The 22,329-nt window shown below is 47.7% G+C and overlaps 1 protein-coding gene and 1 long non-coding RNA gene across 6 annotated transcripts in view; one reads left to right on the forward strand and one right to left on the reverse strand.

Moving 5' to 3' along the window:
* Kif26b (kinesin family member 26B) overlaps nucleotides 1-22,329 on the forward strand; it is a 405,645-nt gene that overhangs the window by 337,821 nt on the left and 45,495 nt on the right. For all 5 annotated transcript variants that reach the window (NM_001109079.2, XM_063272386.1, XM_063272387.1 and 2 more), the window contains 2 exons: nucleotides 2,798-2,981; nucleotides 12,653-12,812. In NM_001109079.2, the coding sequence (NP_001102549.2) occupies nucleotides 2,798-2,981; nucleotides 12,653-12,812 (344 nt within the window). The remainder of the gene's footprint in view (nucleotides 1-2,797; nucleotides 2,982-12,652; nucleotides 12,813-22,329) is intronic.
* LOC134481604 (uncharacterized) lies at nucleotides 1,460-7,355 on the reverse strand. The gene is made up of 3 exons (XR_010057304.1): nucleotides 7,070-7,355; nucleotides 5,484-5,682; nucleotides 1,460-1,714 (listed from the first exon to the last, which is right to left on the reverse strand). It is a non-coding gene; the product is annotated as an uncharacterized LOC134481604 (long non-coding RNA).

A 22,329-nucleotide genomic window follows, 5' to 3' on the forward strand; every position in this document is an offset into this window, starting at 1 on the left:
TATGGCTCTATAAACTGTGTTTCTGGCACTGCGTTACAGCCGGATTAGCAGTGCTGTGGGGAAACTAGTAACCAGTTTCTAATTAGAACCGTGATATAATCGCTAGAACTATGGAAGCCATGAGAAGCTCTTGTTTGCCTGTTCAGGAAGTCAGGCCTGTTGTGAGCGTCTTCCCTTGGCTGTTTAACATAGGGATGTCTCTAGGGCTCCCCTGTTTCATATCCACAAAGTCAATTCTGCCGGTCTCCTGCAGCAGGCTTCCCAAAATGCCTCCCATCTTAGATAAGTGACTCTGATAAATATCTGGCTCCCACCAGCCAGGCTATTTCTGTGGGTGAGGATGCCCCGGAAACACTATTATACCCCAGCTCAGTCTCTGTTCAGGGGTACCCAGACCCTTCCAGTTTCCTTTAGAAATCTCTGGAGTGTACACCAGGGATGTCTGGAGGACTTGAAACAGCACTGGACTCCTCCCCAAGCGTTTCTGATTCCACTTGGGGTAAAGCTCGCTGCCCTGCAATGTGCATTTCTAGCAAGTTCCCATGTGAGCCAGGGAGCTGCCACTCTGAAGCATAGCTTTTGCTCAGATGTAGGCACACAGACTCCATGGAGAAAGCAGGAGCACCCGGGCCACCACTCCTGCTGCAAGCTCGGCAGGGCTCAAGCATGTGGGACTCAGGTTTACTCTTCAGTCTACTGACAAAGGTTCTCTGGAGTAACGATCTGTTTACCAAGGGTAGATACGATGGAGAAAGTAACAGCCTCTTGAGACGCTTCTTTAAAAATGTCCGCAAGTCTGTAGTTAAGTCTGAAAGTAAGTTCAAAAGTACGCATCCGATAAAATCCCTTCCAAAGTGCCAGGATTTTAAAGCTGGTGTTAGCTTGCAAATCCTGCCTGCACCAAATATTGCTTCTCACAGTTTGAAATTATAGGTATGGTTAAAGGCAGAGTAGAAAATTGTCATAATTTGTACCAACCCAAAGACATGTTGCAAATCAGTTCTTTGAAAAATCGAAGCTAAATCAGGCGTGCACCTGCCGTGCCAGCATTCAGATCGCTGAGGAGAGGAGATATGGAGTGTCAGGGAAAGCGAGGACTTGTCTCAACAATACCGAAAGTAGATTTCCTTTCCCACCACAAAAGGGGCCACTGGGATTCAGACCCTGTTCTCGCCAGATTTAGACACAATGCCCACTGTGTCTTTTCTAACTGTGTGTGAGTTTGCCCTGAGCATGAATTCAGGAGCTAAAGCAAAAACAGATCCCTCTTTTTTTTTTCCCCCGGAGCTGAGGACCAAACCCAGGGCCTTGTGCTTGCTAGGCAAGCGCTCTACCACTGAGCTAAATCCCCAACCCCCAAATCCCTCTGAAATACAGATAAAACCTGCAAGCACTTAGGTGTTTCTACATGGCTTTTGTACATGGTTCTATTGCTATGATAAAATACCCCAACACAAGCAACTGGATATAGTCTTTATTATGACTGGAAGGTGAAGGGTTCAGGACATCACCAAGGCAGCAGGAGCCTGTAGCCGCCGATCACGAGACATTCACAACCAGGAAGCAAGAGTGAGTGAATGCCTGCTGCTGTTGAGTTCCATCTCTCCACTTAGCCCAGGATCCCAGTCAGGGGACAGTGCCGCCCTCCAGGGATGGGTCTTCACACCTCAACCACGCAGTCACAATGACCCAACAGTCATATCTGGAGGCCCATCTGCCACGTGATTCGAGATTCTGTCAGGTTGGCAGTTATCACCATACATGCACTTCTTGTTCATAATTATGCTACTAAATGTGGCCCCAAACCAGCTTTTGCTAAATAACCGAGACACTGGAAATGAACACTAGGTAAGTTCCTTCCTCCTCAGGTGTAAAACCACATTTCACCTGTCTCTCATACAATCTCTAAAGTCAAAATCCAGTCACATCTCTCATGTTACATGAGGATGAATGATGAACGGTCCAAGATGTTGGTTTCTGAAATGAGCGCCTGCTACTATAAACCCCCGACACAGCCCCTTGCTAGCTGTAAAATATTCAAAACCAAGTTGTGTCCAATAAATGTGGATAATCTTGCTTTTCAGAAACAAATTCACTAAGCTGGGTTGCCTCAGCCTTTCAAGTTGTAGCCACAAAAGCTTGAGGATTAGAGTTCAGATCCCCAAAAGCCACACAAATGCTGGGTGGGTGTGACAGTGTGACTATAATCCTAGCCTCGAAAGCAGTTCTCAACCTTCCTAATGCGGTGACCTTTTAATAGAGTTCCTTGTGTTGTGAGCCCAACCATAAAATTATTTCACTGCTACTTCACAACTGTAATTCTGCTACTGTTATGAATCATAAAATAAATAAATATCTTTGTTTTCCAATGGTCTTGGGCAACCAACCCCTCTGAAAGGGTCATTTGACCCCACCTACCCACCCAAGGGGCCACGACCCAGAATTTGAGAACCACTGCCTTAAAGAGAGACAGGATCTACAGAGCAGGCTTGCCAAGGAATTCTTATATCTGGAATTCTGGGGTCAATATAGAGACCCTGCCACAACAAATAATCAAGGATAATTCCCAGTGTTAACCCCAGGCCTCTACAGGCACACAAGTGTGCCCCCACACACATACAAGCATGCCTATACACACATGCATACATGAAAAATGTATGAAAAAAAATGACTAAGCTGAGAATGGCCTGTGTGTACAGGGCCTGGTTTCAGAAGTAGTTTTGGCCTTACAGAGTGGACTGAGCCTTATAGGCAGGAGGGAGGCCTGAAGCCTCAGCTCTTACTTTCTGTCCTCCAGCTGCAGAACCAGAGTGAGCTGCGAGCCCCAACCGCAGAGAAAGCTGCCTTTTTCCTGGACGCTGCCATTGCCTCGAGGCGAAGCAACCAACAGGATTGCGACGAGGATGACCACCGCAACTCCCACATGCTCTTCACCCTGCACATCTACCAGTACCGGATGGAGAAGAGCGGGAAGGGCGGAAGTAAGTCCAGCTTAGCCAGCTCCAACACTAGCTCTAGCCAGCCAGCACCCCTCACCTGAGGCAGCAGCACCCTTTCTTAGCAGGGGGTGTAGTACCCACTTACAGAGAAAAACAACTGTTGAACACTTTATTTCTGTTCACAAGTCCTGCAGGAATCACTACCTGTATTAATCAGGGCTTTCCAGAGTAACAGAGCTTACAGAATGAGTCTCTCTCTCTCTCTCTCTCTCTCTCTCTCTCTCTCTCTCTCTCTCTCTGTGTGTGTGTGAGAGAGAGAGAGAGAGAGAGAGAGAGAGATCCTTCTTAAAAGATCCAGATTAGAAGTAAATCTTTCCACTACAAATTAAGCAGATATCCCCCTCAGATGTGCCCCCCATGTGGGGGTTTTAAGTTCATTCCAGATGTAGTCAAGTTGACAACCAAGAATAGCCATCACCCCTCTCCACGGAAACCAATAGTAAGTAAGCTCTAGAGGACTTCCATCATGCCATTCATCACTATGTTGAGTCTGCTGTACAGGCTGGAAAGTAATGGCCATGTTTCTGAATAGTTTATAAATCATAGTGCGAAAGAACAGCCAGATGTGCGCCATTCCCCTCTATGCTGCCGGTAGAAATGCTAGCACACCGTTCCCCTCTATGCTGCCGGTAGAAATGCTAGCACACTGTTCCCCTCTATGCTGCCAGTAGAAATGCTAGCACAGTACTTCCTCTGTGACAGAGCCACACAGCCAGACCCCAGCTCTGTCCACAGACCCAGCCTGGCTCTTTTCTCCAAGCTAGGACTGGGCTTAAAGCAATTAGTCATCTTTGCCTGTCAGGAGTGTACACTCCAAGCCCACCGGAGCTGGGTACCTCTTAATTGAGTACCTGTATATGGGGATCTCGATCCAGGGGCCACGTGGTCTGCTGATTCACTAGGCGTTCTGACAAGACTAAGCCACAGGACTAGGCTAGTGAGGCAGGGGCCCTCCAGAACATCTGGGTAGGACTTTCCAAGCCTAAGCAACTAGACCCCTCTTTTTCCTGAATGACTATGGATGCCAGGAAAGCCACAGAACCTGAGTGAGGAGGGAAACCCTGTCTTGAGAATTATAAGAAGAGGCCCTATTCCAAGGAAAATCTGAAATTAAAACATCTACCTGTGACCCACGAACAGGGAGACACACCTAGTTTCCCCTCAAGAGTCCTTGTGGCCCAGAAAACTTGCAAAATGTTCCTGAAGATAGTTCTCCGGGGTTCCTGGTGTCCTCAACTGGAAAATCCTCCCTCCCACCTGTTCGTGTCCTTTGACCTGACCCCTCCCGCATTTCCTACTCTCTAGAGTTTGTGGACTTGTCTGCTTGCTTTCACAGTTGTTTTGATTTTCTGAAAACAATGTCTCAGTATTTAGCCTGGGTATCCTTGAACTCACAATTCTCCTGCCTCAGCCTCCAGAGCTCCGGGATTGTAGCCACGTACCCTCCACGGCTAACTTAGCTTACAGTGTCTTCGAGTCTTAGACGCAGGTCTATCCGGTGGCCTGGAAAGTTCTCTTTGCTCTTTATGGTCAGCCCTGAGCTCACTTCTAGTCCTGGCAGACACTGATCTGTCTGCGTTTGACCTTCACCCAGAGTAGTATGTGAATCAATCCTGTGGCCCAAATGGGTCCCTTTGTGCCTGACTTCTTTCATTTTAACACGGTGCACTTAAGATTGACTTCTCCGGGGCTGGAGAGATGGCTCAGTGATTAAGAGTACTGACTGTTCCTCCAGAGGTCCTGAGTTCAATTCCCAGCAACCACATGGTGGCTCACAACCATCTGTAATGGGATCTGATGCCCTCTTGTGGTGTGTCTGAAGACAGCTACAGTGTACTCATATAAAATAAAAGAATAGGTTAAAAAAAAATCAAGTCTTTTAAAAAAGATTCGCACTTGTTCACGTATCTTTCCTAGTTCTTTGCCGGTCTTGTTTTTACTGGCCCTGAGACCTGCCTCCCATCCCCACCAGGTTAATGAATGAAAACAGCCATCTAGTGGCAGGGGTTCCACTAGCCAAAGCCACCTGCACAGATCTGGAAAGTAGATGGAGCAGTTCCCCAGGAATCTAGAAACCCTGGCTGTCACTTGTCACTCTGGATGGGCGCCCTGTCCTCAAAGGGTTCTGCTATTAAGTAGGGATAGATCTCCCTGGACGGCCTGACATTGTTTGACTCAGGAACAGCAGGACACGTTGAATGGGAATCTTTTAAAGGACAATAATTCCCTAAGGGGAGCTCTCCTGTCAAGCACTTTAGTCTAGCATCACAGTCTTGAGGCAGGAAACAAGACCCAGGACTAGACCCTGAGCTCAGGAATCTGCAGCTGAACTGTGAGTTCCTCACTCTCAGCAGTCCTGGGAGCTGACTGTAAGTCCCACCCTTGCTGCTTTTCCTGGCTAATGTCTTAGCAAGTTGATGTGAGAATTAGAACACTGTTATCTCAGTCATTTAAACAGCTGTCAATAGTAACAATCATCCAAACCTGCAGTGAGCTTTGATGTGGTCAGCAGAGGGGACTCCCAACACCTCTGCCTCAAGGGCTCCCAAAGGTGCTGAGCAGAGAGGTCCCGAGGGCCCACACCAAGCTGCAACTCTCTTTTGGTCTGTCTGTCTTTCTTTCTTCCTTCTTTCCTTCCTTCCTTTCTTTTTTTAATTTCTTCATCTTATTTGTGTCTTAGAATCTGAAAGGCAAGGCAAACAATGAAAATGCAGAAAGCTTTCACTAAAGTGCTTCAAATGTAAAACTTCAAATTTCTGACTCCACCACACTGTGAAAGAACATTCTCTAAAACTGACCACTTGCTCCCAAACTCGGCCCTACCAAATCCTGATCACTTATCAAATATTTAACATCTAACTCAGATTCCACCAAAGCTTCCAAACCCCTCAGGTGATGTCTGGTGTTGCAGTAAACTAGATGAGAGAAAGGGAGGAGGCTCGAGGCTTCTGAGGGCGAAGGGCAAACCGCTCCCACCTGCCAGGGTCCCAGCATCTCAAAGGCAAAGATTCAGACCAGGCCTGCAGCCCAGCAGGATTTCAATGGATTTATGTGGCTAACCCATAATGAGGAGATTCGGCGTGTTGTTTAAAATGGAAATTTTGTTTACTTATATATAAGTTATAATCTCTGTGGACTTGGCAGCCAGAACTCAATTAAGGGAAGGTTTATTAATTAGTCACCCTGCGGGGAAGCAGGAAGCAGAGCTGTTAACCAACTGGGACAGAGAGGCTTAGTCTGATGATGGATTCAGAGGCTGCAAGAACTAAACACATAGTGTGTGTGTGTGTATGTGTCCCAGTCTTAGACCTATCTACGCATTGTATGTGTGTGCATACACACACACACACACACACACACACACACACACACACACACACACGCACAGAGCTGACTAAAGCCTTCCAGTCAAGATAGAAAGGAACGTCTTCATTGATGTATCACTGCTTTGTAGATAGTATCAGATTGGGCTTAAAACAGCTCCCTAATTCCCAACACTTGGAATATTAGGGAGCTGGTTCTGGCCATTCCTAAGCCCTTACTATTAAATCTGTAAGGGCTTGCAGGCTTTGTGCAAATTCAGCACTGAGCAGAGGCCCCCAGTGCACAAGTGCTGCTCCTCAGAGTGCATAACCATGTCACTTCAGGGTGGTGAAACAGCGAAGCCAGTTTTCCTTGTCCTTTTCAAGAGCATGGACTCTAAAAGCATTCATTTGTGGGCTGGTGAGATGGCCCACCAGGGAAAGAGCTTACTACACAAACCAGATGCCCTGAGTTCACCCCCAGAAGTCATGGTGGAAAGGAGAAGAGGCCCCACACATGCCACAGTAGGTACATGCCTGTACTTATACCACCCATCATACACATGCACAGTAATAATAGATAATTTCAATGCATCCCTTTGATGAACAACCTTACGGACATCTAGTGCCCATTAGTGAGCAGCTAATGCTGGGCACCTGATACGGTCTCACCCGGCTTCCTTCTTGGGAGCCGTCGTAGCCTAGGCTGTCCACAGATACAGGGACTTGTGACCATGCACCTGGGTAGGCATCCGTGTCTGCACTCACCTGGTTTCAAGTCTAATCAGACAGTTTCCTTAATCCTGGCTTTCTGCTGGCAGTCAGTTGAACACTCTTTACGCAGGCTGCAGAATGACCTAAACCACCATGTCTTACCCAGGGTTGTATAGCTCATATGGCTCGAAGGATCCCTCCTCCATCTGCTCGGCAGATGTGCTTCTAAAGTGGGCGAGCCTCCCTACTGTCCCCGGCAGCACCTTTGTGCAGGCTGGTGCTGTGGGTACACTAACTACACTGGGAGAAGTTGGTCAGTTCACAGAGGACTGGCCTCAGCAGGTAGGTGGATGCATACTGCAGGGCTCCCAGCTCCCTAACCAGAGTCGATTATGAAGTATTAATGTCTCCCACTGTCAATGTCAGAGCTGCCTCACTTCAGGATGGAGGGAAAGGAAACAGTAAGAGTGAAGGTTCTCAAGCCTTCTTCCTCCGTAAGAGGCTGCCTGTTCCTTACAACTACCCCGAATCTCCCTGCTACATAAGATTCTTCTCCTTAGAACCTCGTAGCAGCTTCTGTCCCATTCTACTTTACAGTTTTATCCCCCATGCTTACGGGTTCCACTAGGCTATGTATTGAGAACAGAGGACTCTGATCCTCATCTTGGGTCTCCATGGTGCCGGTCCTGTGCCTGCCTGCCAGTACTTAGTACCTGTGTATCATATCCAATGAAATGTGTGTGTATTTTAACAACCCCCTCTACCATATAAAACAGCTAGTTTTGGAAAGCAAGACCGAGTTGTTTGGGTTTTGAATTACCTAGGGGATTAGTAAGGCACACCTCCAAGTATACATGTAAGGGCTATTCCAGAGATGATAGATCCTGAGGGCTCTGACCTAATGAGTGGTTTAAGGCCTTCAAAATTTGAGTTGACTATTGAGAGGAGGAGAGACAGGAGTGGGGCCTCACTGGAAGAAGCAGATTGAGAGGGATCATACGTTTCAGGGTAGATCTTAGCTCTTCCCTCTGTCTATTTCTTTAGGCTTCCCGGCTTCTATGACATAAGCAATCTCTTCCACCACACACATTCTTGCCACAATGTTCAGCCTTGCCTCACGGAGGGGCCAGGCGACCATGGACTGACACCTAGGAAAACCGAGCCAAAATTCATTCTTCTTCCTTTTGACCATCTGTCTCAAATATCTAAGCCAGCGTGCAAACCACCCTTGGGCAGGCTGGTCTGTGAGTACACTCAGTACCCTGCCAGAAGTTGGCCAGTCCACAGAGAAAGTCCACTAAACAGGGGGGCCATATTGAATGATACACACGTGTTAGTAACAAGAATGCATTTATTCATTGATCTTAGGGGCACACAGCGGGGAAATTTCCTTATGAGATGACGTTTCGACTTAAGGTTTCAATTCACGAGCTGTACACTGATTTTAATCTCTTTTGCTTACATTTCCTCAAAGTGACTCAAGAACTCAAAAGACCATTGGCTACCATTTTCCCTGGCTCCTTTCTTCTTCCTTTTCCAACTCTAATTTCTCACATACATCCGATTTAACTCGAATCTTTAAGACATCTTCCCAAAACATTAAGCTTCATTCATATATAAATGTTCAAACTTCGGATTAAAAATAGCATCTTACTGGTTTCTGTATGATTTGTACTTTAGTTGGATAAATAAATGCTAGTGTCATAAACTGCTGCTCTCCCGGTAGATAGACAGCACAACGTTTTGGAACCAAAGTGCTTAAATGAAGCAGCGGTAAGGCCTTGGCATGCTGTGGCACCAGGCAGTGTATCACAGAGGTGACAGAGAGTGTGACTAACTTGGCCGGGTGGGAAGACGCCGCAGCACATGACAGTTGTCTGAGAATTTGTACTCATTCTGAACTCCAGCCATCTTAAGTGAGAAGGCTTGAGAGTGGGGGGCAGACAGAAGTAGCTCTCCGCAGGTCTCAGGTGATGCAAAAGGCTGCCAAATTGGAAGCCACATTCACGCAAGACCCGTAGAAGGCTATGTGTGTTTTAAGAGTTCACTTTGGGTTTCCGTCTGTCTTGGCATTAATTTTCAATGGAAATCGTGGGTGATTCTTTTTTTCAGCATGGACCTCAGTCTTACCATCTATAATTTCAGCCCAATTAATGTATAAGGTAGGCACCAAGTGATTTTTAGGAGAATTTAGATTTCCCCAGGACCTAGCTGGTACTCAGTACAGTGTAATTCAGAAATAGGTAAGATTAGTACACTGCTCCCTGTGGGGAAAATAAAATATGTGGGTAATTTGGTTTGGTCTACCTCCGGACTCAAAACATAAGAAAGTTGGAGCCTCACATACATGAAGGCCGACGTTTGACCCCCAGCACCGCATGAACTGAGTGTGGTAACACAGGCCTGTTCTCCCAGCACACAAGAGAGACTGAGACATCAAAGGCTCAGAGTTGTTATGCTCAGAAATACAGCAAGTTCAAGGCCAGCCTGGAATACGTGAGATGCTTTCTTTAAAAAAAAAATATTGCTCAAGACAGATTGGAGTGTTTCTTTAACGCTTATGTCCTTGATCTTGGAAATCTGAGAGGCAGATAAGGAGCCCACTCCTCACCTGTAGTAATCCCCACCCCCTCTGCTCATTCATTGCAGAATGACTTTCTCCACAGGCACGTGTGGTGATGTAAGTTCTTGATGCTATCAAACAGCCTGTGCCCACTGACTTGGCACCCTGCGAGATTAAGGACCATCTGGGAGAGCCAGATTCTCTGACCACCCAAACGCCAGTAGGTAGAGGGCAGAGAGCAGCGTTTTCCACTGCGTAAGGGTGCCTCTCACTCTGAATCATGCTGGTAATTACAGGTGTTTTATAAAACTCTCCAACACAATCTAACCTTTTGTTCTCTGTGTACTGTCTCACTAGGTGTACATTACACATTTCATTCCATTACATCAAATGGACTATTAAGTCTGGAAGTCCAAATTGGTCCCTGTCTTTGCCCTTTCATCTCAAGTGTGTGAGGAATACCTAAGCCTTCCCTGTCTATATAATTGGGCTACAAAACAGATGATATTTTGTTTAAAAATAACTGTTCCCCTCGCACGTACATCGCCATGAGCCAATCTTCCATGATTTGAAATAGGGTAGAAGCGAAATAATGTGGCCTCCCTTAGAAGGGGTTGCCCCTAGGACCATTGAAAAGGGACAAAATGAACTTCGTTCACAGCTACAGTGTGGGGACCAAGCAAGAGAAGCTGAAGCGTTCAGCCGCAATGCTATGCTTTCTGGAATGTTCATGACCAGCAGCAGGTAGGGGAATTGAGGGCTGCAAGATGATTTATCCCGAGTTCTTTCCCAACAGCAAATCCATACCTTGCCCTCGAAAATGATCTTTGAGTTCAGGTACTCAAAAATGTCACCTGAACGTCCCTAACCTGAAGCCAACTGATGGTGTTGGGACAAGTATGGAGAGTTTATGCATGTGTGTGCACACACCCATGTACAGGCATGGAGAAGCCAACGGGAGCATGTCTCTCGTCCTCCTCTATTGCCTTCTGCCTCAATCCCTAGAGACGGGATCTCACTGTTCAGTCAGTCTGCCTGGTCAGAGAGCTTCTGGGTTCTACCCATCTGTACCCTCCATCTGTACCCCCATCTGTACCCCCATCCCGCCCCGCAGTGCTAGGCTTGTGAGCTTTCCTAGCCTGCTTCGTCTGTGACTGCTGCTGATTCAAACTCAGGTTCGCCTAGTGAGTGTCCTTACCCACCAGGCCACCCACCCAGCCCCACATGGAGGGGAAAAATGTATTTATGTTCCCTGTATTTTGTAGTGATGCTTTTTCTGGATGTCTGCTACTCGTTTGACAGTTTTTAACTTTTAAAAAAATGTTTCTGTGCTATCTTCTTGCTTATTTCTAAGGAGAACTTGGCCACCGCGCTCACCTTCCTTCCTCTGTATGGACCATGTTTTTGCTCCTCGGGCCACCTTCCTGCTCTGAGCAGTGTGATTACCCTTTCTTTGCCTCACTGCTTTTGTTCATTCTTCTTGTCCTGGGTCTGGCTGGGCTTCTTAGATCTGTGGGTTGATGGTTTCCATCACTGGGGGAAAGTTTGGGCTGTTGTTTATTCGAATACTGTATCTGCGTAGACTCTGGAACTCCGCACGGATTTCAGACTCCTGAGGTTGTCCTGTAGCTCTTTTCCTCCCTCCCTCTCCCTCCCCCCTCATTCATTGTTTACATTTGTATTTTCCTCCATATTTTATTTTGAAGATTTATACTGACATAGTATCAGATTTACTAACCTTTTCCTTCTGGTAACGTGTAGCCTACCGTGAACTCTCAGATGTACTCCCAACTCTGCTCTTAATCTCTTCAAGGCTACTGTATACGCTTTGCTTTAATCAAGACAGACCTTGTCCTACGGCTCCGGGTGGCCATGTCTCTGCTTAAGCATTTGGACTTTGACACCGAATGGCAGCAGTAACGACGTTTCCTCGCCTTCTGTGTGGATTCTGATAGTTCTGCTTTTCTGCGTTTCTTTTCAAAGACTTTTTCATTGTGGGATCGTGGGCCTTGCCCCTTTTCACGCTCCTCTGTCTCTTCACATGAACGTTTAGATTTTCCCATCTGATGCTGGGAATGGACGCTCCTGGCCTTGCCTCAGCTGTTTCCTGCATGCACCTGCTGATGAGCACACAGCTGAAGAAGCTTCCAGAGACTGTAGGCACCTCCGAGAGTTCTTTCCTTTCCAGTGTTCTGCCCTGCCCATGGCTGCTGCCTTGGTTTCCTTAGACTTTGGATTCTCTCTCTTTTGAGCTCAACCATTCGATCAGGCTCTGTCTGGACTCTATCTTTGGCCCGAGCCTGGGAACTCTCAGCACAGTTGGATGAGGGACCATAAGCGTTCATCTCATTGTCTCACATGCCTCAAGAAACGCTCTCCTCTGTCTAATGCCTACTGTCTTAAAAAATAACTGCTCTATACACATTCTGTTTAATTTTGGTTGCTTTGGCTACAAGATGCGGTCTGCTCCCCGTTGCTTTACTGTAGTCTGATTTCATGGGTGAATTTCTTATCATTTCTGAACTTGACGGTGTTTAGATGATTTTGTGTGAGAACTGAGTAAGCGAGATGCCCGTGCACCTGGCAGTTGGCAGACGCCCAGCAAACACTTGGATCTCCCCTGTCTCTGCACCTGGATCTCACGTCTTCCAGGCTTTTCCTGGAGCTACCAACCTGACTCCTGGCTGAGCTCTAGGTCAGCAGCCTTGACAACAAACTAGACCAGTTAATCTCTCGTGAACTATTGCGGTTTCGACTCAGTAAGCTTCAGAACTCTGTTACCCACAGAACGGTTAGCTAAAAACCCTTACCTTCCTTCAGTGACCCATTCAAGCTCCAGGATTATACTTTTATTTGTAAAATAAATGACCACAGGTGAGAGAAAGTTTGTGGTATCTGGAAGACAGAATTTAAGAGCGCCAATGGTGTTTGAAACCTCGGCTTGGCCTGTTTGTGTTACCAAACTTTTTCTTTCCCTTTCCCCATGATTCTCAAAAGAGCTACATGAAGAGAAAATGTGTTGCCCGGAACTTATCCATCTCTCCCCTTTTTTCTTGTGTCTTCCCCTGTACCAGTGTCTGGGGGTCGCAGCCGACTGCATCTCATCGACCTCGGCAGTTGTGTGAAAGCTCTCAGCAAAAACAGAGAAGGAGGCTCGGGGCTGTGCCTCTCACTGTCTGCCCTGGGCAACGTCATCCTGGCTTTGGTCAATGGGAGCAAACACATCCCATACAAGTAAGTGACTTTCCCACTGGCCAGCAAGATTGCGTGAGCACAGTGTTAGAGCCGCAACTGGGTCTCGGTCCCGGAGGGATACCCTGGGCGAAGCGCAGCTAAGGGTCAGTCTGGACTCGGTTACGAGTCCAGTGACAGAGACTGGCTTTAGTTGGTGATCATGTAATGCATCGTCTTCCAAATCGTAAATGTTGCAGATACTTAACTGTGGCTCGGTCCTTATGAGAGCCTCCAAGATGAAACAGAAAGTTATCTATCTCATGGCCGCCTCTGGTCATAATTACCATTGGTGGGGTAATGTCAGCATCATGTCAATGGGTCTGCTCCATGGTGCGGCACACAGTGACCAGAGAGCAGTGGGGCAGCCAGATTAAAGCCACTTGTTAGGCATGGATGTCAGGTAGACAGCAGATAATTTTTAGCTCAAGTCAGACCCCTTTATTATTGCATGGGCACCACAGGCAGCCTGTGTCACATCAGACATCTCTACATGTCGAGCTTAAAAAGCCCGGGATGGGGGATGGGGGTGGCCATGTCTCGTTCCGTGGAAATGTTTACCCCATGTACAGGTTCCTTGCCTTTTTACCACTACAGCTCCAGGAAGATAGAGTCAAAGCTTCTTCCGTTTCTGGGACAGCCCTAAGCATGCCATGTCACCAATGCTTGTGAATGACACAGCCTTAGTCACCCCTCCCCCTACCCCCACAGCCCAGCTCAGCTGTGTCTCCCACTAGCTATAGGAACCCCCCACTCATCTTAAAATGAGGGTCATGACTCTGTGTTACATATGCATCACAGGGAAATAAGATGCGGAATAGGTGTGAAAAAATCCCTGTTTTCAGAATATAGAAGGCTGTCACCGATGACCCGTGGTGACCAGCCAATGACTGACTCGACTCCGTTTTCATCAGATTTAAGTGGAAACAGCATTTGCCTCACAGAGCTGCCATGAGTAGCTATATAGGGGATATTGTGTTTTAACCCATAAAAATCCTTTAAATGCAAATTACTGCTGTGGGAGAAATAAGGGAGTTGGGGATGTCCTTGAAGTGCCTGAGATTCATGGGAAATCCTTGCTTTCTCCTCTCTGCTGGTCCAGACACCATTTCCCACCAGGAGGATCATTCTGGGTTGCCCTCAGGGGCTTGCCTGGCAGTTATAATCCTGCTTGTACCTCTTCTTGAAATTTGGTATCCCAGCCACATAAGCCCCAAAGTGGCACTCCCTGCCCTTGTAAGGACCGTTCCCTATGAAAGAACAATTTCAAGGTGAGGGTTTATTGTGCTCCATGATTTCTGCTGTGAAATAACCCAGAATTTTGGGGGCCTGGCAAAGAAAAAGGTCATCGTAGGGTAGAATGATAGAGGCTGAGGATCTTTCAAAGACAAAAAGTGTTACAGGACCTGGTTAACTTCCAGGAACTGAGGACCGTGTCTTTGAACGTACAACTTCCAGAGTCATCACGTAGATACAGTCCAAAATGCCACCTTGCTATAAGGTCACTGGCTAGGTAGTAAGAAGATAATGCCTGTTTTATTCAGATTATTGAATTGATGGTGGGAGGACTGGGAAAAGTAAGCATATGAAAATTCTTTTGATTAGGCAAAGGTAACTTCCTTCTGCTTGTAGTTTGGTTCCACTGTAAACACATAGGGAAACCCCGTGAGTTGTTTCTATTACTAGCTCCAAGGTCTCTTGTTAGGTTAAACATATCTGTAACATCGACTTGTCCTAATGGCCAGCCACCTGCCCTCTTGGGAAAGCTGACAGAATGTAATTGAATGTCACCAGCCCCTCCAGACATCTGCTTGATTCCGTAAGTCCCTTCTTAACGTCTCGGCTATGCAGGTGATGAGCAAAGTGTTTATATTGTATATAAACACAAACTTAACATAAATGTTGTGTCTGCATAAGACCATGTCAAGGAGTGGTCTCCTGACCCTAACAGCCATTAGCTGCGGACACAAGCATCCATCAGTAACCTTGGTCCTGCCTAACAAGTCACCAAGAGTTTGCTGGGAAGCACACCGCTCAGTGTCAGCAAGCATGGTGGCCTGGCCAGCCACCTAATGACCAGAGAGTCTGTCCTGCCATCCTTCTGTCCATACTGCCTGTCATCGAGCAGAAGCTTTGAAAGGCTTTTGTTCTGACATTCTCTCGTATTCTCGGCCAAAGCATAGACTTAATATTTGGTGTCTGTGAACCTCATTGGCAAGCTGATTGATCCGTGGACTAGAAACTATTCTCTTTCAGAATACAGGAAGCTAAGACAAAGATTTACTCAGATCTGCTGGGCAGTTGGTGACAAGATCAAACCGTGTGACTTTTCCCAGCTTGGGAGACAGTCAGTCAGTCGTTGAGGTCAAGTGGTTGGCTGGTCGCTCCCTGCTCTCATCAAGCTCTGTCTGATATTGGCTTCCTCCACACAGCAGGGTGTTCAGCCTAGCAGAATGGTCCACATTCCCTTCATCAGACTAGAGCCCTCTAGAGCTGTGCTCTGCCGCATGATGTTCGCACACTAAAGCTTTCTGTGCATCAAGCTTTATCTTTGCTTTGTCTTTCTGGGCAAGGGTTTATGTCTTGGCCGCTGGTTTCCTGGTGTTCTATTCACTTTCAGGGGGAAAAAAAACAATCCCAGAAAAATCAAACTTCATATTCTTTGCCCTCCCCCACCTCTCCAAACCACAAGATGCCCTCCCCCCTGCTCTTCATCTGTCACCCTAGACAACTGCTTAGAAGCAGGCATTACCAGTGCTTGCTTCTGGGAAATTAACTGGAATGCGCACAGAGGGGATATAGCCTGTCTCCATTTCTCTTCATCACTGTACCGGGCCATTTGTCATGTGAGCAAGCTGGAAAGTGAGTTGGGATTCATTACCCATCCCCGGTGCTCCCACAGGCACCCTCGATGTGCTCTGAATGGTTCTGACCCTGCAGATGATACCGCGTCTGCAGATGACAGGCGCAGGCGCAGGCGCAGGCGCAGTCAGTTCCCCACCTCAGCCATTATGCGGCACAAGCTGCCTTGGCCAATCCCAGCGCCATTCATTTATCAATCCTAAATAGTGACACCATTCAGAAAAGCGCGGGGGTCGTGGGGGTGGAGATCAGCAAGGGCACCAGCCTCCCCCCCCCCGCCCCCCAGTCAGCTCAGCAACGACAGGAAGCACAAATTGCTCTCCTCTTACTTCAGGGAGTCTTACACCCAGGGAAATCTGTCCTTGTTCTGAGATTTCTGACAGCACATTTGCAAATTTTCTCCCAGACTCATTCGTTATAGTTGTCTGCTAGTTCTCACCATTTCTTGCACAGCGAGGTGCTAGGACTCTCCACAACTGACGGAAAAGGGGGTGGAAAATGAACAGCCGTTATTAGCAGGAATTCTCATGCCGCAAGCCTGTGTTCTCGGTGTTCACTTTGGGAGCTGGTCCCCAAGGGACCACTGCAAGGATCTTCTGAACTTGGCTTCAGCTAAAGTGCTCTGATATCCAGCCCCTCTGATCACAGACGTTCTAGAGACCCTGAAATTCTAACCACAAAGTTCCCTACAAGGGAGCCTGATCCCTTTTAGATGTCTTGTGGTGGGTGCACGCCCTGAGAAAGCATGTTTTTCACACACGGATCCCCCAAGTCCCGAATCCCCTAACTTCATTTATAACTGTCACTGCATTTGGAGAAACCATTACTTTAATAAGCCACACAGTCCAGTACGAGCAGGGGCTTATTCGGACCTCACAGGAGCCAACCCAGCGTACTGTACTTGCGCCTTTGCAAAACGATGAAACTTTTTGTTGAGAACTGACCATCAAAGAGACAGCTGGCCACTAAAGAGACGAGAGACTTTTATTTTTGTACGAATCTATGGTCCTCCTCGTTGGCTCGACAGCTGGGAATGTATGTAGAAGGAAGGAGAACAGGCTGTTTGCTGGTTGGATAACGAGAAAGAGGCTGAGAAAGGGATGATCTCTTGTGTGAGCCTAGAGAGTCACCGTGGCTCCTCGCTGCTCTTGTCTCTGTCCTGGGGGAGTTATATCCTGTGAGAGGAGAGGACGTCTAGGAGTTTGCAGCACACTAAGGTCATTGTCCTGCTGAGCTGACCACTTCTGCACAGGTCGGTTCTTGAAAAGCTTTTCAGGAAAGCCCCCTTAATCCCTTTGCTATTTAAGGAATTTAGTCCCAAAGCCTCACTTCTATGCACTCATTTTGCCAGCAGGGTGTTTGCGTTCTGCTTCTAAACCACAGATATTTATTCGCTAATGTCTGAACGCCCATTTCATAAGGTCACGGAATATCATCCTCTAACACTCTAACCTTGTGTCTGTTTATGATGCCGTTCTGTGGCAACTTGGGAAATGGTGCCGCACAGCCACCTGTGATGGAAGCCGTCAGTTTGTTCTGTGCTGTGGCCCGAGACCCCCATTTACTCGTGGTAGTCACTAGCAAATGCTGGGCTCAGACCACTGTGCTCGTTCCCTCTGTGTTGGAACGGCTCCACCGAGCTTGAAATGCACTGGCGTCAGTCTCTTGTCAAACATCAGGCTACAAGCAAGCGCTCCAGGCAGCATCTCTTCCAGAGGTCTCTGTCTCACCGAAGGGCCGGAACATCCTGCACAGCCTGTAGTGGAAATTCTTGCTTCCTCAGGCTCAAGCAGGGTAAGGAATCCACATTATAAGGACTTCGGAGCACCTGAGCACAGCAGTCCCCTCAAACCAGCAGGCAATGCTAAAACCAAATGCCAGTCAGAGACTCAGGGGCGGAGGGTTGGTGTTCCACACACAGAGACAGCTTTTCCTAAAATGTTAACACTTCTGCTCATTTGGGAGGCAGTGGGGTGCAGACGCCTGCAGACACCAGGTGCAGCGGCAGCTCTGCAGTTTGGGCCGTACCGGGCCACCACTGCAGGAACAGACGTCCTCCCACCTGGCCTTAAAAATCTCATCACTCATCTCCCAGTGTCTGGGTAAATTTGGGGCTCCTCCATTTTCTTGGAACTGGGAACTCACTCGAGAGGTCTGGGAGACTGGAAGGGTTGTGGGAGACTGGAGCACGTGTTATGAACTGCTGTTAGCCGTGACATCCCGCACCCTTGGTGTCGCACAGCCCTATTCCTCTGGATTGAATGTAGATTACTTACAGATACCATAAAATTAAATAGATATTTGTCAGGGAAAAAATGCAAACGAATATCAACTCTAAGATTGACTCAAGATAGCATGAAATTGGGGAGAGGCTCCGTGTAAGGATCTTGGTATGTGAGAGAAGCGCACATGTGCATATTTAACCTCCTCTAAGTGCACATTAATGCTGGATTATCTCCCCTGATTTACAGGGAGAACATCAATTTAGAACTATTTGCACAAACTCCGGATACCAGTTTTATGGCATTCCCTGTTTAGAAATAAAATAACCAAAGTCTCAGGTTGCCAGGCAACTGCGGCGGTGATAATTCTTGGTATTGCCGCTTTAAAAACACTCATTTTATACATTTTAATGACTGTAAGGGAGCAAAGAGAGCGGGCTCAGAGCATCTCTGGGACACGGGAAGAAGTTCTTTTTTAGGAGATTTTTCAGTATCCTGCTCTCTCTCTCTCTCTCTCTCTCACTCTCTCTCTCTCTCTCTCTCTCTCTCTTATTCCTCCCTCCTTGCCTCTTCCCTGGCCGGTGGTATTTTCGTAGTTCATTATAGAATTTACAGAGACAGTTATCTTTTTTTTTAACAACCCAGGCAGCAATTGTCTGTTCATTAACTCCTCTGGCATGATATGTGCAAGTCATTATGGGAGAAACGATGTGGTGTGGACTCTGCTGGGCTGCAGCCTGGGTTCGCTCACCATTTCTCACGCTCCAACTTGGTTAGGTCCTCTCTGGTCCCAAGAACAACTCCTCCCCCAGTTGGACCCCCAGTGTGACCAGACCATCATTGCTGGTATTTTTCTCTCCCCGCTGCCAGTAGCCACTGTTAGATAGTGTAGCATAGCCGCATAGAAGCCAGGAGACTTCTGGGTTTCCTTTTGGAAACCCTTAGCTTCCCTTAGCTTAACTTCTGAGCTGGCCGATGGATGTCTCTTCCTTCTAGATTTGAAGCCAACTGACAATAGATTCAAGGAAATGAAACCCCAATACCCTCTTATCCCAGCAGAGCAGAGGGGGCTCTCCCTGCCCCTCCACAGAGGCCCCAGGACGCAGACTCAGGTCAGCAGTGCCGGATCCCTTCCCCAGTCATGTACTTCAGAGAGGAAGGCAGAGCACAGTCTAGGGGAAGAATGGCCACAATTGAGCTGCTCGTTCCATGCTCCCCCTCCCATGAATAGAGAGGCAGAAGCAAGCGCGGAATCCCCCCCTCTCGACCTTTCAAAGGGAGTAGAAGCTGATTTATGAACTGCTGGATCAGAGGAAGAAGGAGAAAATTGTTTCCAATACTTATTTTCTGGCTTTTCGGCTACATGGCAGGCAGTTAGCATGGTGTATAAATTAGCTGTCTGTGAGGGATGTTTCTCAATGAGAGCATAGTGATAATACCTCTTACTGTACCACCGAGGCTTTTCTAAATGCTTTATGGATGTCTGTTTATGACAGCGACTTGCAACCATTGCTCTTATGGCAAAGATTGGGAAACTGAGGCACAGAGAGGTTGAGTTCCCAGTTCAAGTACATACAGCTGTTACGAAGCAAAGCTATGTCACCGTCTCCCAGTGTGTCGATGCTGCCTACTATGGTCCCTGGAAGGTTGTCAGTGTCCAGTGAATACTTGTCAAGGGACATGAAATCTCCATGGACCATATATGGGTCTATAAAGCCTCAATACAGAGGCCTGTGAGAGTTGAGGCTGGGGAGGGGGCACAGAATCCAGGTGGCTTCCTTGACCTCCCCTGTTTCTACGATGGCTAAGCTGAGACTGGTGGCTAGGTGCTGGTGAAGTGGAACGTGAAACAAAGAAGAAAACGGGAAAGGAAGTCCCTCATTCTAGACCTGAGCCACAAACCAGGGCTCAATCAAATGTCACATGACAAGGATAAGAGCTGAGCCTAGTAATGCAGGCCTGTGATCCTAATTACCCTGGTGCTAGAGGCAGGGGGGTTGCAAGTTCAAGGTCAGCCTGGGCAACGTAGTGTGCAACTCTGTCTCAAAATAAAAAGAATAAAAATGGTGGAGGGGCGCAACACAGCTTAGCAGCTCAGTGGTGGGCTGCTTGAAAGCGTGTGCAGGCCAAGTTCAGCCCCCAGTAACAATGATAACACACACACCACACACCACACACCATACACATACACACACACACACACACACACACACACACACACACACACACTGGCTGAGTGCTCCAGTCAGCATTAGCCATGGGAGCCTGGGAGCTCCAGCAAGAAAAGTGGGTCCGTTTCCCAAACCAGAGAGCTGGGTGCTGCACACAATTGACAGATAGGGCCATGGCTATGGGTTTCCTTCCCTGGGGTGGCACTGTCTCTGAGGCATTCCTGAGGGATCAGGCTCCCAGGCCCCTAGAAGTGGGAGAGGTTGTCATCCTCTGGGTCCTGAAGCTTGAAGTTTGGCTGCATATCCCCTTGGTAATGGAGGGATACACAGGAGGTGTGGATGATTCCAGGGCTCGCTGTGCCTGCGATCGTGTGCTTCCTCAAACATCTGGCTGAGGGTAGACACATTAGGAAGTTGCCCAGATGAGACGATCAGTCTCGAAACTGGAATTTGTCAACTTTCTTCACCCTGAGCTCCCAAAGAAGTGTGGTGGAGTGGGGCAGCTGTGGTCTCCAAAGGAGACGCCACCACCACCTGGGCTGGCAGAGCCACACTCAGGTGAGGCCAGGGAACATGGATGTCAGCACCACTTCTGGTACTCAGGGACTGTTGTTTCCGTCCCCATTTTCAGCCCTGAGATCAGGATTTATTCTTGCCCTCCACTTCTGAAACAAAACAAAACAAAATTAGATCCTATGGATAAGAATGTCTGGGAGGCCCTTTGAGAGGAGATGTTTCAAAGGTGAAAAGGCCAGTGTGTAGGCGTATTCTAAACCTTTGTGATCCAGGTTTAGCCGGCACCATTGTGGCATTTTATCCACTCCGGCTTGTAAAGCAGGTAGGTGTTCTTTGGCCTAATGGATTGTAGTTCCTTGCATTACATTGGAGCCTTCCGCCCTCCTGCCCAGCACACAGGGAGCCTGCCTGATGCAGATCTATACTCTCTGCACAAGACTGAGGTGAGATAAAAGAAACTAGGGACTCGCTGAGGTTGAGGGAGGCTCAGGAGAAGCTGCTGCAGAACCCACAGCTGTGTCTGTTAATCCTACAGACCAGGGTGTGATGCATTCGATAGACCTAGCAATGGCAGCCACACCAGGAGGAGCTCTGAGGCTGAGCCTGTGTGTAACGTGCTACAGAGGTTGAAGAAAACCTTATCTGTGTGGATCGGAGAGTAGGGAAGGGGCAGGTTCTTCTGAAGAGCTTTCCACATTTGATAGAAAGTTCAGGTTGCGTTTTACATCCTGCTTGGTCCATACTACATAACCGATATTCATGGAGGGCGGTGTTATTGAGATCAGCCTATAAGAACCAGAGGAGTTCAAGGGACTCCTTCCCCAGGGTCTGATGGAGCCTACCAAACACACACAAGAGCTAGCTGGAGAAATGTGGAGCCTACGTTCAAGTTTTATTCTAACCCACGTATTCATTTCAATCACTTCTCCATTCAAGAGTATACATTGGGACTTGGTAACAGGTAAAGCACTGGGAACAATATAGCCGGTGACAGCTCAGGCACATGGGTAAGGACTGGTGGGGGGTGGGGGTCAGACATGAAACACCCAAGTGTGATACGTGATGATTATGTGGACACCAGCCCTTACCCTTCACAAAGGGAAGAAGGGGCGGGTGGGAGGAAGGAACCACAGCACCTGCTGCCTTAGCTGATGCGGACAAGCTGCTGTCTCTCTCCTCGTCTACCCACTCCTACTATGGATGCTTAACTGGTTTTCCTGTCTGCCCACCATCCGTTCCTCAAAGCCCGAACCCTTCACAGCTGCTCTGCCCTGTGCCGTATTGATGGAGAGCTTGGCCGATACCCATCTGCTGAGCTGAACGTGAGACTCCAAACTTACAGATTAGTGCTATCGTGGATGATAACTAACCGTCAAATCACAAGCCATTCTGTTCACTCCGGATAGCAAACAGCTGAAGGAGGACAGCTTTCGGTCAGTCCAGGCCACTGCACAGAGGAGCCCAAGATGCCCTTAGGCACCCCGAGCACCCTGTGGTTACTCAAGGATAGCTTGATTTAGGCACAATTAAGCACTGGAAAGGATGGAGCATACAAATGAGTCAGGGCTTAATTCATTAACGAACTGCCTTGAACATTAATTGAACTTCAATCAGAGTATCCAACCATAAATTCTCACCTGTTTCACAACCGATTCAGGCTCAATTGAGCATTCATAGGTTTTTTTTTTTTTCGGTCCATGCAAATGAGGTGATAATTCATTCTGTTGTGTAATTGAATAATTTTCAAAT

This window comes from Rattus norvegicus, chromosome 13 (genome assembly GCF_036323735.1).
Source record: "Rattus norvegicus strain BN/NHsdMcwi chromosome 13, GRCr8, whole genome shotgun sequence".
Lineage (NCBI taxonomy): Eukaryota > Metazoa > Chordata > Mammalia > Rodentia > Muridae > Rattus > Rattus norvegicus.